The sequence below is a fragment of the Gavialis gangeticus genome, unplaced genomic scaffold (assembly GCF_001723915.1).
Source record: "Gavialis gangeticus isolate Ggan-Ray unplaced genomic scaffold, GavGan_comp1, whole genome shotgun sequence".
NCBI classification, from domain to species: Eukaryota; Metazoa; Chordata; order Crocodylia; family Gavialidae; genus Gavialis; species Gavialis gangeticus.
In genome coordinates, this window is record NW_017729009.1 from 20,651,522 (window position 1) to 20,666,013 (window position 14,492).

The 14,492-nt window shown below is 39.9% G+C and overlaps 1 protein-coding gene across 1 annotated transcript in view; it reads left to right on the plus strand.

The window, feature by feature from the left end:
- The window catches only part of LOC109292661 (formin-F-like), a 68,352-nt gene extending 54,074 nt beyond the window's left edge, over positions 1-14,278 (plus strand). Inside the window, exons 10-17 of the mRNA XM_019510213.1 lie at positions 1,386-1,476; positions 1,993-2,079; positions 4,568-4,720; positions 6,505-6,634; positions 6,751-6,783; positions 8,172-8,275; positions 9,283-9,366; positions 13,578-14,278. Coding sequence (XP_019365758.1) covers positions 1,386-1,476; positions 1,993-2,079; positions 4,568-4,720; positions 6,505-6,634; positions 6,751-6,783; positions 8,172-8,275; positions 9,283-9,366; positions 13,578-13,682 — 787 coding nt within the window. The 3' untranslated portion in view covers positions 13,683-14,278. The remainder of the gene's footprint in view (positions 1-1,385; positions 1,477-1,992; positions 2,080-4,567; positions 4,721-6,504; positions 6,635-6,750; positions 6,784-8,171; positions 8,276-9,282; positions 9,367-13,577) is intronic.
- Positions 14,279-14,492: the final 214 nt, after the last annotated feature.

Consider the following 14,492-nt stretch of genomic DNA (forward strand, 5'->3'; position numbering starts at 1 on the left):
ATCTATATACATATATATATCTCACAAAAATTATTCTTTTTCACTAAAACCTGAAAATACTCCAGTTGTGGCTGAAAATTTTCAATTTTCATAATGAAAATTCAAAATCTTTGATAGGAAGATATTTTATGACTAGCCCTAATATTTGTTTTGTAATCCAAACCCAGCAGTTATTCCACTGAAATATGCTAGTTTGACAACTGTGATTTTTTTATCTTTTTCACTGTTTGTCCTGAATTTAAACTGCTAAAGTATCTGCTTTACCTTTTTAGTAAAATTAGCTCTGAGTTAAATTTTGTGTTGTTTTATTACCTTTCAAGCAATCATCATGTATTAATAAAAAGTATACCAATCTCCACGAATGTTTAATCACATTGGCTCCAACTTGAATGAGCTGTTTGCAGAGAAAAAAGAAAATATATTTGATGCTAGTTTAGGATTCTTAACATTTCTTCCCACACATGCTAGTTAAAACATGGGTATTATTTTTTCCTGTATGAGAGAGGCTATTAATTCAGACTGTTGTCAGGCACAACAAAAGACTTAAGATATCACTCAAGTAGTTTGGTGCTGTGAATGTATTTATTTTTTGGATGTAGATGTGGCTAAACTTATTAAACTTGAAGGATACTCTTGGTCTGGGATATTCTTGGTTTTTAATCTCTGGTGATACTAGTATTTTAATTGCTGACAAATGTTTCATGTTCAGCCCTAACTCATACAGCTTAATGACTTTTTTGCATCTCTCAGGTAAGTCACCCTTTTTTCACTGCCATGGGGTATCATTGAATATCATGTGAGTATCATAGGCCACTCATTTAGGAACCTGGAAACTTGAACTCAATCCCCCGTTTTGTTATCAACATTGTTTTACCTTGGGCAGGTCATTTATGTCTATACTAATTTTGAGTGCTCATCCTTGAGATATCTAAAGTCTAATTTTCATAGGTGCTGATTTCAAAGTTTTCTATAAGTTCTTGGCAACTATGAAAATAAGGTCATGGCTTCAAACTGGGCCCACAGTGGAGATACTCAAGATTAATGGATGCCTTTGAAAATGGTGCCCTTAGTCTTGCTGTACCTCAGCTTTATTATTTGTAAAATGGAGATAATAGCACGAACCCATCTTTGTAAATAGATTTAGAGCTATAGATGAAAACATGTTATTAATCTCTTGGTGGTCATGTTCCAGGCTACATAAATGCAGTTCTCTGATATCCAGAATCTCCGGATATGTATGTGACCATAGATTCTTTTAAGTTTCTCATTCCACCGTTAGAACGCTCTATGTAGAATAAAATACATTACTAAGGTCACGTTGTGTAGAACAGACAAACAATTTGCTGAAAGAGGACTTCTACTAGTTTCCAGTCTTTGTTTTGCAGATATCTGCCTACTCCAAAGGACATGGAGATGTATCAGTCCTTCAAAGGATCTCCTTCAGAGCTTCATGTGGTTGATCAGTTTATGTTAGAGGTAAAGAAAAGTGAGGTTTCTGGAATTCTCTCTTTCAGGATGGGTAAAATGCTAGAACTACTTTTCTTTTATAGTAATTTAACACTGAATTTCAGCCTGACTCTGGGTAAGAGAAGGCACTTGGGAGGGAGAAGAGATGGGATAAATAGAAATAGAGCAAATATTATGAAACTCCATCATGATTTTCGCCCTTCCTCCACCTCCACTCTCCAAAAAGGGGGGGGGGGGGAATTTACTTGCTTTGGCTCTTTTATTTTCTAAAAAAACAGTTTCATTGGCTTTAATTTTATTGTTGCCAAACATGTGATTCTTTTCCTGATTTGTGCAGATTGTACATTCATCTGGCACATGCATTTTATACATGCAATAACATACCTTAAATTTTAAGGCCTTAAATTAATTGAGAACAGCAGTTTTAAAGTCTATGTCTCTAGGTAGATTGGTGTTACTTTTGAATACGATCTATGCTGGCCTGTTATTTCCCCATTGATTCTGTTTCCATTCTACCCTGTACAGATGTGTAAAATTCCACATTTAGGCCAAAGGTTGGACCTCTTGCTTACAATCCGAGAACTGCCAGTGTGTATGGGCGATCTGGACCCTGTAAGTGATATACTTTACTTTCTTGTCTGTGACTAAAAATCACCATTTAGATGTTAAAATATGGAGCATTGGGTGTCCTCAATGCAAATACGAAATCTGTGTTTAGGAGGTGAGATTGTTTTCCATGGGAGACCAGATCTCCAGCTGTAATGTTGACAGTTCATATTGCGATAATGCCGGGAGCCTGATGTAGAAGATGTAATTTGGCTGCATTATTCAAAAAGGTTTTTGATCTGTATGGCTGATGGCTTTTAGAGCAAAGGGAGTTGTAACTGGTATGAAACTGAATTAGAGATGGGGTAGATTTGATGTGCAATATGAACCACCTGCTAGTATGTACAACATACTCTTGGGTAAGCCAAAATTTGTCGTGATTTATTAACACCAAATGCTACCTGGAGAGAGCAGGACCTCAGGATCACATGAGACAAAGCTCAAACCAAGCATCCTATCTGATCTTTGGTTTGCATTGTCTGGAATACCGCAGTGGTGCCCAACCTTTTGGCCCTGTGGGATGGATAAATGGTGTGGGACTGGTTCATAGGCTGGATCCCATGCAGGGTCAGGCCCCACATGCCAAGATCTAGCTGTGTGTGCAGGGCTATGTTATCCAGCCCATGGGGCTCCCCTCAGGTCTGGAAATTTCACAGTAGGAAAGGGGTCATTGATGCTGCCACTGCTCCCCTCTCACCAAATTTTTGTGCCCCGCAGGCCAGATCTGGCCCACAAGCCGGGGTTTGAGCACCCCTGTTCTGCAGCAATGGTCTAAAATAGAACAGCTCATAACAGTAACTTCACAGTGTTTGGGGGGGATATTATAATGAACTTCGATAGCATGTTTTAAAATTGTCCTCTTTGTCTTACCAGTAGGGAGGGAAGGGCATTCAGATGGACATGCCAGAAGGGAGGGAGAAGGGGAATTCAGATTCTGAGGCTGGAGTCTTTCTTTGTCTCAGGGTCTTTTCCTCCCATTGCCCAGCTGGAGCAAAAGTAGTTAAGCTGGCTGGCCTTCTGCCTGCACATCTCCCTATTAAATTACTTACCTTTCTTTTTTGTGCATTTTGGGTGCCTTAGCTTCAGGAATAATCTTGCATCTAGAACTGATTGGAACACTTTTATGTAGACCAACACATTTCATTTAGATGTATTGATTTCAACACATGGGCAGAGAGTCTTCTACTTTTAGGGTTAGGACTCTGGCCTGAGTGGAGGGAGACCAAACTCTGAATGACCTGGAATGAAAAGCTTTGCTCTTAGGTTGAGTAGAGGTTTGAGTCTAGATGTTGCAAATTCATAGCCAGTGACCCAAGCACCAGGCTGCTCTCGTGTTTTGATCCCAAAGCAGATATTTTTTTATATAATCCTGCTGCTGTGAGAATGATCAAAAGGTTGCATTTTCATTCGGCTGGAAGAAAAAACACATTTTGAGAGTTGCAGTGACCCATTGTCATTGTTTCCTGGTCAGCTCTAATTGAAGCCATCTGAACAGTGAACAGAGGGCAAAAGAGGAACAGACAGAGGGCAGTGAACACATTTCTGACCCTGTATATCTCACTGTTAACATGCTTTCTATTCCACACTGACACCACATAATTGTGCCTATGCGAGGACAAAGAAATAATGATTGCTTTGCTTTACAATAAAATCAAGGGTCGTTGTTATTCATTGTGTAGAACATTATCTCCCAAGATATCTTAGTACTTGGGCCGAATAACATCTATATATATTGTATAGAATTTCACTTGTTGTACAAGTGTACCATTCATATATTTTCTTCCAGGAGCCTGTGGACATCTCTGATGTGCTGCCAGTAATTTTTAAAGGGCTTTCCTATTTCCCACATGTTTCACTTTCCCTATGTTAAGCCCTTTCCCTATGTTAAGCCATGCTGGTGGCATGTGCAAGAAAGGCCCTGAGCTAGTTTATTTGCTTACTTGTTTTCCTGATTTAAGTGGACCTCACTTGTAACTTAAATCCTACAAGGGAGGTAGTTTCACTAGGCTCACACTGTCAAGTCAGCTGTTTGAAAGTATTACATTTCTGTTTTTTTCCTGGGAAGAAAATGTATGTAGAGTATATTGATAGGATAGTGTAAGGCTCAGTTGGTATAGTTAAAAAGGGGCCAGAGTGGATGAAGGACGTAGACCTTTACTGGGCCCAGGCTGTCTACTTTCTCTAATGCCTATGCACTCTGGTTAATTCCAGCTGCAAAATATTTGCTCTTCAAAAACATATGAGAGACAAGATGCAAGTCCCTTTGGCAGGGATGACTTGGAAGCATGAGGCCAATGCTCCCTCTGTCCTGGCGGAAGAATTTTAATGGGGTCTTGATGAAAAGCTCAGACCTATCCTCTAAGAGAGATTTAATGCAAAGTTGGTTTACAACAAGTAAAGCAATAATCCATTTTCTGCAGTATGGTTAGAGCTGACAAGGAGGGTAAAGACATCAATGTACCCATTCCAGCTGAGCAAGACTTCTGTATTTCAGCTAATAAGCCAGAAGATCCGAGCATGCAAACAGCTGCAAGTCAGCCAGAGCTTTGTCGCTGTGTTAGAGTACCTCTTAGCCATTGGGAACTACTTAAATGAAAAGGCTGGAAGAGAGAAGGCCAAGGGATTTCGATTGTCATCTTTGACCAAAGTGAGTTGATCCTTTTTCCTTGCATTGAAAACATTGTGTTGTAATGCACACTAGCTGATATCATGGGATGCAGAGGGTTGCCCATAGTCTGGACAATGACAGTCATTTTTAAGAATGTCTTAGCTAGTGGCTATGACCATCTGCCCTTGGTTGCAGCAGTGGCAGAATTATATTTATTATTGTGTTAGTTAATGTGTTTTAACCCGAGGCGTTCCCCAGAGTACATGACAGTGCTTAAGCAGTGTGCTGGAGGCACAGAAGATGCCATCCTTCAGAGGAGATACAGAACTGAAGCACAGACCCCCATGATAGAAAAGAGTCTATGGCTAGGAGGAGGGGATTGTCAGCAGTCATCTCATGGCTAGATTCCAGCTTGTTTAAGCTGCCTTCTGCAGTTTCAGTCCCATAAAGTACTGCAGAGCTTGTCTTGTGCCATGGGCTGTGCCCTGTGAAACAGCTGCAGTAGTCCAATGGCTGCATTTCAGCTGTAGGTGAAGCAGCTTCTCTGTACAGTTTTAATATTCTTCAAGCACTTTTAAGGTCCTTTGGAAGCAAATGGCGCTATATAATTTTAAGGCAGTGTTTTACAAGTAATAGATCAAAGATAAAAGGAATGGTGAGCCTTGGCAACTGCACTGAACGTGTTATGTCCTTCCAGTTGGTTAAAGCTGTGCTGGGTGGGTGATGCGCTTTGTGAGCAATGGTGCTTGGTAGTCTCAGAAGTGCACTTACTAGGGGTACCTACTGCACCATAAGCAATCTGCTCCCCAGCCTGGCTCCTCAGGAGACCCAGGGTTATGTGTAACAGGATTATGCCATGCTGATTCATTCAGAAAGGGCCATTCAAACCTGCCGACCATTCTGGAGTGCAACCAGTTCCTGCAGCCATATTTATGCTATAAGGGAAAGGCATTTTTCCTCTCTCTGTCTTATGCTTGCTCTGGAACAATATTAGCCCTTGGCTCTTAAAGAGTTGTACTTAACATTTACATGGCAACCAGACTGAATTTTCCATCATTTGTAAAGCAACATCCTTTGTCTCCTCAGGATTTGCCATCAGAATATGTTGGCACTAAGCACAATTTTTTCCCCTCCTCCAGTCAGCAGTAACAGAGCATGATATCCTGATCCCAGAATTAAGAAATGAATACAGATTCTCTACGCTGCCTTGAACCTCCAAGAATATTATCAAATTATGGCTGGTCTGTAAATAGAAGAGGTGTTTGGGGTTTTTCTTATATTTTTAAAGATTTCTTTTTCCCCTGGAGACTTTAATATATGAATGAGTGATTTATAATGCTAGTGACAATTCTGAGACACAGTTTGAATTTTTTTTATAGCTGCTGTAATACCACATCTATCATAATGAAAAATGTCTACAAAATCATTTTCTGCCACAGAGCATCTTCCCAGATTTGATTAAGGGACCGTACTATCTACGTGAACACCACATAGTCCTTTTTAAATGGCACTGGAAGCAACAGCATATTTGGAGGTGCAAAATCAATTGCAATCAATTAAGATGCTTTAAGTTTTTTTAAAACAAGAAATGCCTGCAAAGAAGATGCTACAAAGGATCAGGGAAGGTTTGGGGTTACTAGAAAATGAAAAGTTCAATTTAACAGCAATTGTATGTGCAATGGCAGATTGAGAAGACGCTTAATTCGACTGTGTTTTCTATTCTTGTCAAGTTTAGCTAGGAGCTTTCAACATCTCTGCTGTTTCAATTTTTTAAAAAGGTGTAATAGCCTAGGCTGTCAATTATTGCTGTATTCTATTTGTAGTTATCTCTCTTGCGGGGGAAGGAGAGGACAATCACCTTGCTTCATGCCCTTGTGGAACAGATCTTCTTACATGAGCCTGATTTGGCTAAATTTCCTCAGGAGTTGACAGAATTTGAAGCTGTGCCTGGTGGTAAGAAGATAAAAAAAAACAACCCAACCCTTTTGCTGAAACCCCCACCCTCTCATAGTGTGAATGATATTTCTTAATGTCTTTCTCTCCCCATCCCTGATTCTCTTCCTTTTCAGCTTCTATCAAAGGTCTCAGTGCTGAAGTTGATGGTATGTAAATATGGTTTCTAAATTCACAGAAGACTTTCATGCGTTGTGCAGTCATTTGGAACAGGTTTTCATTGCGCTCATTTTGTAGTTTGTAAAGAGAGGGAAAGGTTCAAAAATATTGAGGTAAGGTGTTGCTATGGTGATATTTAACCTGTCACATCACTCTGAGGAATTTTAAAAAGAAATATGTAAGTGTGTCCAGGTGGTTTAGAAATAAACGATCAAAAAAAATACCGGCCGTGATAGAGAAATCCATTAAGTTTGCTTTAAACTGAAGATGTTAAGTGATACAGGTGTGTTATCAAAATTACTACCATAACTGAGTCAAGGAGGCATTCAATGAGGCAAGGGAAAACCTAGTATGGTTAAGTAATGAAGTTCAAGAAGTTGTTTGTGTTACGCTGGCATCCTTCAGTAAATGGGACTGTACCCCTACTGAAACCATGGTAAGGAGCAAACCGCAGTAGGCCAAATGCAGTATAGATTGGGGAGGGTCTAGAGCAGTGCTCTCAGCCAGAGCGCCATGAGATGCTTTTGTGGGTGCCACTCAGGGTTAACATTGTTAGGTGTGCAAACACCTGTGCAATATGTATGACTGACAAGACCAACCCAAGGATTTCAAATAGGAATCCATAACATCCAAACCATTTTGACTTCTTGTGACCTTTCTGAGTTCTTTGCAACAGAAGAATTGCTCTATTATTTTTCCAGACTCAAAAAGTGCATGCAAACTAAGAAAGAACTGGCATTTTTTCAGGGGTGCCTTGAGTCTAGCAAGGGGTACCTTGAAACTAATGAAGTTAAGAACCACTGGGCTAGAGGGAAGATAAGACCTGAGAAAGGGTGGGAGAAAGAGGGCTGGACTGGCCAGCCCCTCAGTCCAATACTTCATTTAATTTCTGGGATAATAGCTTTCTCCTGCTTCCATCTAATTGAGTTGGGCTTGTAACTCGAGTGGCAGCCATTGGTACTGTTGGTACTGGAGGCTCAGGGTTGTGTGGTGGGGGAGGAGGCTGTAACTGGTGGACATAATAGAATTTGGTTTTGCTTTTTCTTTTAAAATAACATAGCTGAAGAGAACATTATTTAGGTTGCAAAGCAAGATACTCAAATGCCAGGAAACACCAGATGGATGGTGGCCTGTGCAATCTTACTTCTGTTCCTTTTGTTATGATGTGGTCACTACCTATTTGCAGCCTTTTTTTTTTAACGTAGGAGCCGTGCCTATTTCAGGATACAGGATGGGCCCATGATTTTAATTAAAAGTACATAGTGATGCGGTGTGTATATAAACCTGATACAGACCTGTGAATACCTAATTTTTCCATGAGGCATGGATGTCTTTTAAACTTAAGAAATGTCTCATTTCCTTTCTATTTTGTGGTTAGTTTTAAAAAAGGAATTGGAAAATGTTATTCAGTGCAGAAGGCTTATCAAACCTAAGACAATCAAGGCAACAACCCGTGACTCCCAGTTCTGCAAAGAACTAAAGGTAATGTATTATCAAAAACTCACTTTGGACTGGAAATAAATGAGGAGTAAGACATGTAAGACGTTTTTGATCTGGGCTGAGTCAGAGCCTGGTGGGAAGCCCAAGGGCATCTGGGGGTTCAAAGTGAGTTTAACTTCTCTCTGATGACTACCCCATGTCATAAGTAGCTGCATGTCTCTTCTTTCCCCTCCCGTGTAGGCAGACTGGGAGGGATGGGGAGCGGGCAAACCCTCTCAGCTCCACAAGTCACATGTTGGTTCTGCTAAAGCAGTACATTAAAGAACCTGATATAAACCTGACATCACTTTCTCTGGCCCCAAACAGCAGGAAGGCTGGCAGAGAGACTGCTGACTGTCCAAGTCACTAATTTCCACCTGCCTTCCCCAGGGGCAACCCAACAGCAGTGCTCTCCCTTAGACAGGGCAGATGTAGTCTCCTGATGAAGCCCCTACTTTCCTTGATCAATATTAAATGATTCTAATCATGTTTCATCACTCTAATAAAACTGATTAGAAGAGAACAGCTGTTGGGAAACTTCCCCCACTTATTTGCAAACTCTGCCTCCCCATTGGTGACTTGCAGCAGAGGGCACATCCATTTATGATACACTAACATCTGCATTTACATGTGTTAGGGTGTGTCGCCTCTGTACAAGTGGGTGATTAAGCACAAGATGACAAATCCTCTAAAATCGTGGTTCTATCATTCTTAATTTCCTTTTTTTAATTCTGTAAATTTTTAATGGACTTACATAACATCATTGAGCCAAATCCAGAGGCCTCCCATTATGAGATTCTCTCATTCAGCATTAGGTCATTGAGCTCAAATACAGGAGTTTGACAGGATGCCTGTATTTTGTACATCTCGTATTCCTTATGGCATTTGGGAAATTTGACCTGTTTTCTTTTCTTTTTATCAATGAATTACCTCACTGCTCTTGAGTATTTCTTCGAGTTTATATTCCTGTGTCAGCTCAAGATTGTGGATTTGTGTTTTTTTTACTGCAGGATCTAATTCAGAAGTATGAAGGAAACCTTTCCCAGCTGTCAAAAAGATGTGATGAAATGAAGAAGCTTTACAGTGACACATTGGTACATGCTAAGTTAAAACATAATTGAATGAAATCTACATTTAAAAAAAAAATAGCTTCTTTTAAAAAATACAGTCTTCTGTAAATGCAACCCACGCATCTTATATATAAGTTTTCTCTCTGTATGTAGAGGAATTTATGTGTAACTCTGATAAGAAATTCCACATCTGACATTTGCATAGATCAGTAGCAGAAAGGCTTGAATTAATATTTGGCTAGTTTCTCTCACAGTTTAGAGTCTGATTTTTCAAAGGTTCTGTGTGCCTCTAGCTCCTGTTGATGTCAAATAGAAATAAAAGTGCTCAGTACTTTTAAAAGTACAGTACAGCCTCATTATAACAAATCCCCATGGGACTGGAAGAAAAGTTCATTAAAAGAGGAACTCGCTATAATAGGGTCAGTCAATTTTGCTGCTTCAGAGTAATGAAAAAATCAGTTGCTGCTGTTGGGATTGTTAAAGCTGGAAGTTGTTGTGCACAACTGAGGTTGTGTTATCTGCTATAACAGTTGGGTTTAAAAGGTCATAATGAGTAAATATTTAGCATGTATAAAGAATGTTTTCATCCTCAGAGTTTTCCAAAAATTAATGAAGTTTCATAGGACCTATACAAAGTATACCAAGTTATTATCCCAGCAGTACAGGGGTGGGTGTAGTGGCAGGGAAGGGAGCAGAAATAAAGGAGAAAGTTTAAGGCTGTGCTTGTACTGGCATTTAAAAGACCTGCTATTGTGCTGTCTACAGTTCAGCTCCATTTTTATAGCTATATTCCCAGCATTTGGTGCAGCAAGCATGTCTGTTGATCCATAGCCAAGCCTTGCTGAAGCTGCCCAGTGTGACAGGCATCTTCCAGTTAGGCTAAAGGAGAGGGCAATTAAATGACCTTTCTTTAGTGATAGCTGAAAAAACGGAAGCTGCCATCCAAGGTCTGAGATCATATCCAAGGCCAGGGCAGAGGCTGGGCCATGTGGACTGAACACAGGGTAGAGGATTGATTTGTTTATAGCTGTTTGTCTCAGAACCAGAAAAACTAGGAGACAAGCTGGTAGGTTGCCCCTGAAAAATGAGCGAGGGAAGAGCAATTTGGGCATAAAAATAATCAGAAAGCAGACTTGAATTTCTTAGCAAGGACAACGTGTTGTGTTGTTTCCTCCTGTGTTCGGGGAAACAGAACATATGAAATTATTTTTTGTAAACAATGAGGACTGAATAACAATGAATGACTCTGCCCTAGGAACAATGTTCCTCCTCCTAGCAGAAACAACTTCACTGGGTCCCAAATACTGGGAAGACACTGGGATTAAGAGCAACACCAAGAAGACTGGTGTCACACACTGACATTTTTACCATCGAGATTACTGGCTCGTTCCAAATTCAGTTAGAGGATAACAGTGGTAAAGATACCAGTGACTGTCCTACAGCAGCACTTCAACCATTCAGTAAGACATGGAATAGTCCAATCAACACTGGGAGATTTTAAGAAAAGAGCTAGGTTTGGTGAATCACCTGTGGTCAAGGGCATGTTTAGCATTAGTTTTGGATTTATGCATCTGGGCTTCTTCTGGTCCTGAGCTCAGGGTGCTTGGTCCCACCCCTAAATCTTTTTGGGTTTTTAATTAGGTGCATAGAAATGCTTAACACTGAGAGTCTGTATCATCCTGCAGTAGAGCAAAATGTTGCAGAATGTTATGAAGCTTGTGAGAGACCTCCAGGGACCTGATCTGAGTAGGAATAGGAGATTAAAGTGATGTTTGACCAGGGACATATTAATTAAAATGTTTTACTAATGCAACATTATAACAATGTACAAAGGTCTCCCAGTGTCTCTTGTAGCCTTTTAGAAGCAAGAGAGCATGCTCAGCATTGTGCAGCAAGGCAAATCTGAATTATAGTGCATGCCCAAGGAGTCAGTCCGGCATCTGCAGCAAAACAGAAAAAGTAGGGAAGAATTGTCACCCTCTACATATAATTTAGGCTTGAGTTACTCCTGAATAGACCTGGTCAGAATCTCTTCAGCAAAATGTTTGGAGATACCAGAATCTCAAGATTCAGGTCTCCCCTGTGTCTGGTCCAGAGTGATCTGGGATTAAAGTCTCTTTGAATCAAGCAGAGGAAGGGGTTTGAACCTGCCTCTCCCATGTGCCTCAGCCAGAATCAGAAATCTTAGGCTACAGCCCCAAAAGAGATCTGTCAAATAATTCCATTTTTCTGAACTGTTTAAGATGACGCTTTCATTCCATTGGCGGTGGTGGAGGGGGACCAAGCCTTAAGCCTCCGAAGTTGCCACAAACCTGGATTGTCATCCTTTGGCAAGCTGTAATGTAGAAGCAGTGACAGGTTCAAGGACTGCTGTATATAACTTGCTTCTCCTACCCCCAATTTGGATCTGACCTGTATACACTCCAGTGAGCCACCTCTTTGTCCCCCTCCATTCCCCATGTAAGAGACCCACAGACTTAAAGCTGGCTCAGGTCCTTCCATGGGGGCTGAAAGTGGCTCCAGGTTAACTTGTTGGTTTGAGGTTTTATAATTTTTTTGTTTTAAAAAATGTGCGTTTGTTCTTTTCCTTCTGTTTGGGAAAGTAAAACGTTCTTTCTAGAGCATCTTAATCCAGGATGTACATTTATAGGACACAAAGAAGTAAATGCACAGTAGTATATGCCCAAATGCTGGACTATCAAGTGAACAGCGGTAGTAAGCAATATGCCTGCCTAATTTACAGGGAATACATGACTTGAAAGTACCTTATATGTACCAATAGACACTATTATCCATAAAATAAAAATCTATAGGATTATTTTGATTATGTTCTGCTTATGAAAGCAATAATGTCCTCGACATGTGGCATTTCTGTTGGATAAATGAGAAACTAGGGGTCGCTCCCTGTAGCATAACTCTTCCCAAAGCAGGTCTTAAACTCTAGGAATTTCCTTACTCATTGAGTGAGTAACCGTCAACCCCAGGTGAGTTGTGAGATAGTCCAAAGACTGCGGGCTCTTAGCACCTAGGAGGTACAAGTAGGAACACAGTGTCAGAACTTTTGATTAGCTACTAAGGGATAATATTACATTGATTTGTATATGGATTATATTTGAGTGGCTGTTTTTCCATTTCTGCAGGTGCTAGACATGGTGGTATGTAGGAAGTGGTCCAGGTGATTATGATTTGAGGGAGATGATAAAATAGAGGGAGAAAGAAAGAGAAATTGTTAATCACTTGGACAAGTAATTCAAATAATCCATTCTGTCTGTCTATAATACGGTAGTATTCAGCCCTGGGAAAGCTGTAGCCCTCGATTACTTTGTAGCTTTCAATTACAGACAAGATAAGGACGTGTAAGATCACAAAATGCCTTTTTAAACTTCTTATTAAAGCTTTTTAAGTGTGTTCTCTGGATTTTTCCTGGTCAATTAGGAAGCTGATTCTAACACCATATATCCTTTAGCCTATTGGTCACATTAAGGTGCTGCCCTTGAAAATGATGAAAAACCTCTTTAATTAAATCCCAGTAACTGATTTAGAAACTTCTTATGCCTTGAGGCTTGAGGACTTGATGAAAGTGGTTGTAGAAGATCTGAGCCTGGAATCCCTTTCCAAGCACTGGACTTTATAATCTGTCTGCTGTAGTAGTTGTTCTCTTGCAGAGTGAACATGATGTGGATTATCTTTAGGCCTGGTAAAAAAAAAAAGAAGAGAGATTTCCATCAAAACTGCTTTTGAATAAAAACACTGGTTTTTGTATACAGGAAATCTCTCTCCTTCAAGCATCTACTTTCCATAGACAATTTTGAAACTTGATTGAAAACCTGAATACCTGAAAGCTGAAATATTGGGGCCAATAACTGGAAGATTCTCATTTGGATACACTGCTGAAGTACCTTAGGGGATGTGGCTCATTTGCCTCATCCACTCGTCGTTTCGTACGGGTTGGTCTTCCTGATCAGACTGTCTCCCCATTGTGACTTATGCAGACAGAGAAATAGACAGAGAGAGACTGGTGCCTCCTCGCCTACAGCAGATGGCTGCAATTGCACTGGAGCCATTTTCCTATTGTTGGTGTAGTATAAGTGGTAATAGTGAATGCATATTTAATTTCTCTCTCTCACTTCTCCTTCTCCACCTCCTCCCTCTTCTCCTCCCTCCCACACCCTTTGTGGGTTATCTTACTTTCGGATATTGCTAACAATTCAGTGTATTTTCTTTCAAATTTGCAGGTAAAATTTGCTGAGCCACAAGAACAAGACTCTCAAGAACTATTTGGCTGGATAGCTTTCTTTATTGGTGAATTTAAGAAGGCCTCTGCACACTTTATGTCATAAAGTCGGCACAACAATTTTAAGGAAAAAACAATTTTTCTTAAATTTTGTGCCATGGAACCTTATTGCCTTATAGACCTTAGTGATGCTTGAATACCACCCAGGCATGTGCTGGCCTTCTGCACTGGGATAACATTTTCCTGTGTGGATTTGGTTAAAGCCGGTTCTATGCATTTTCACTTCTAATGTTTTAAAATTTGACCCTTAAGATCCTGTATCCCCTATGTGCATATTCCAGATTTTGTTTCTACATTTCATATCAATATATGTTTTTGCAGAAATACATGTTTTTGTATACTAAGGTGCTTGGGAAAGCATCTCAACTTTTCTATAAATTCTCTTTTGACTACATTTCTTTGCTATCCAATGTTCTGAATGAATTTTAAGTATCCCTCCCAAGGAATACATTTCTATGTGATGGTTTAATTTGTTGCTCTTTTTTTTACTGTAATTTTACTAAATAATGCATGATCTGGTTTGTAATGAAATGTGGACTATTTACTCATTGAGAAAAATGCTTAGCAACAATTTGTGCTCATCTGCATTTATTAAAGTGTTGCAACTAATAATGATTAATGGAAAAAGAATAAGGCTGCCTAGTTTTTTTTTATTATTTTTCTCTATAGTAGTACAATAAAGAGTGCTTTTTCATGGCTAATGTTGTAGATTCAGGTAATATGCTATTGAAGTCCATCACGATCTGAGATTTGAATTGCACTGACAAGAAGGACATAGCATTACAAAAGCACAGTGAAAACTTGTCAGGAAGTGTCTAAGTGATGGCTCCTTAAGATGACTGCCCATGATTTCAAA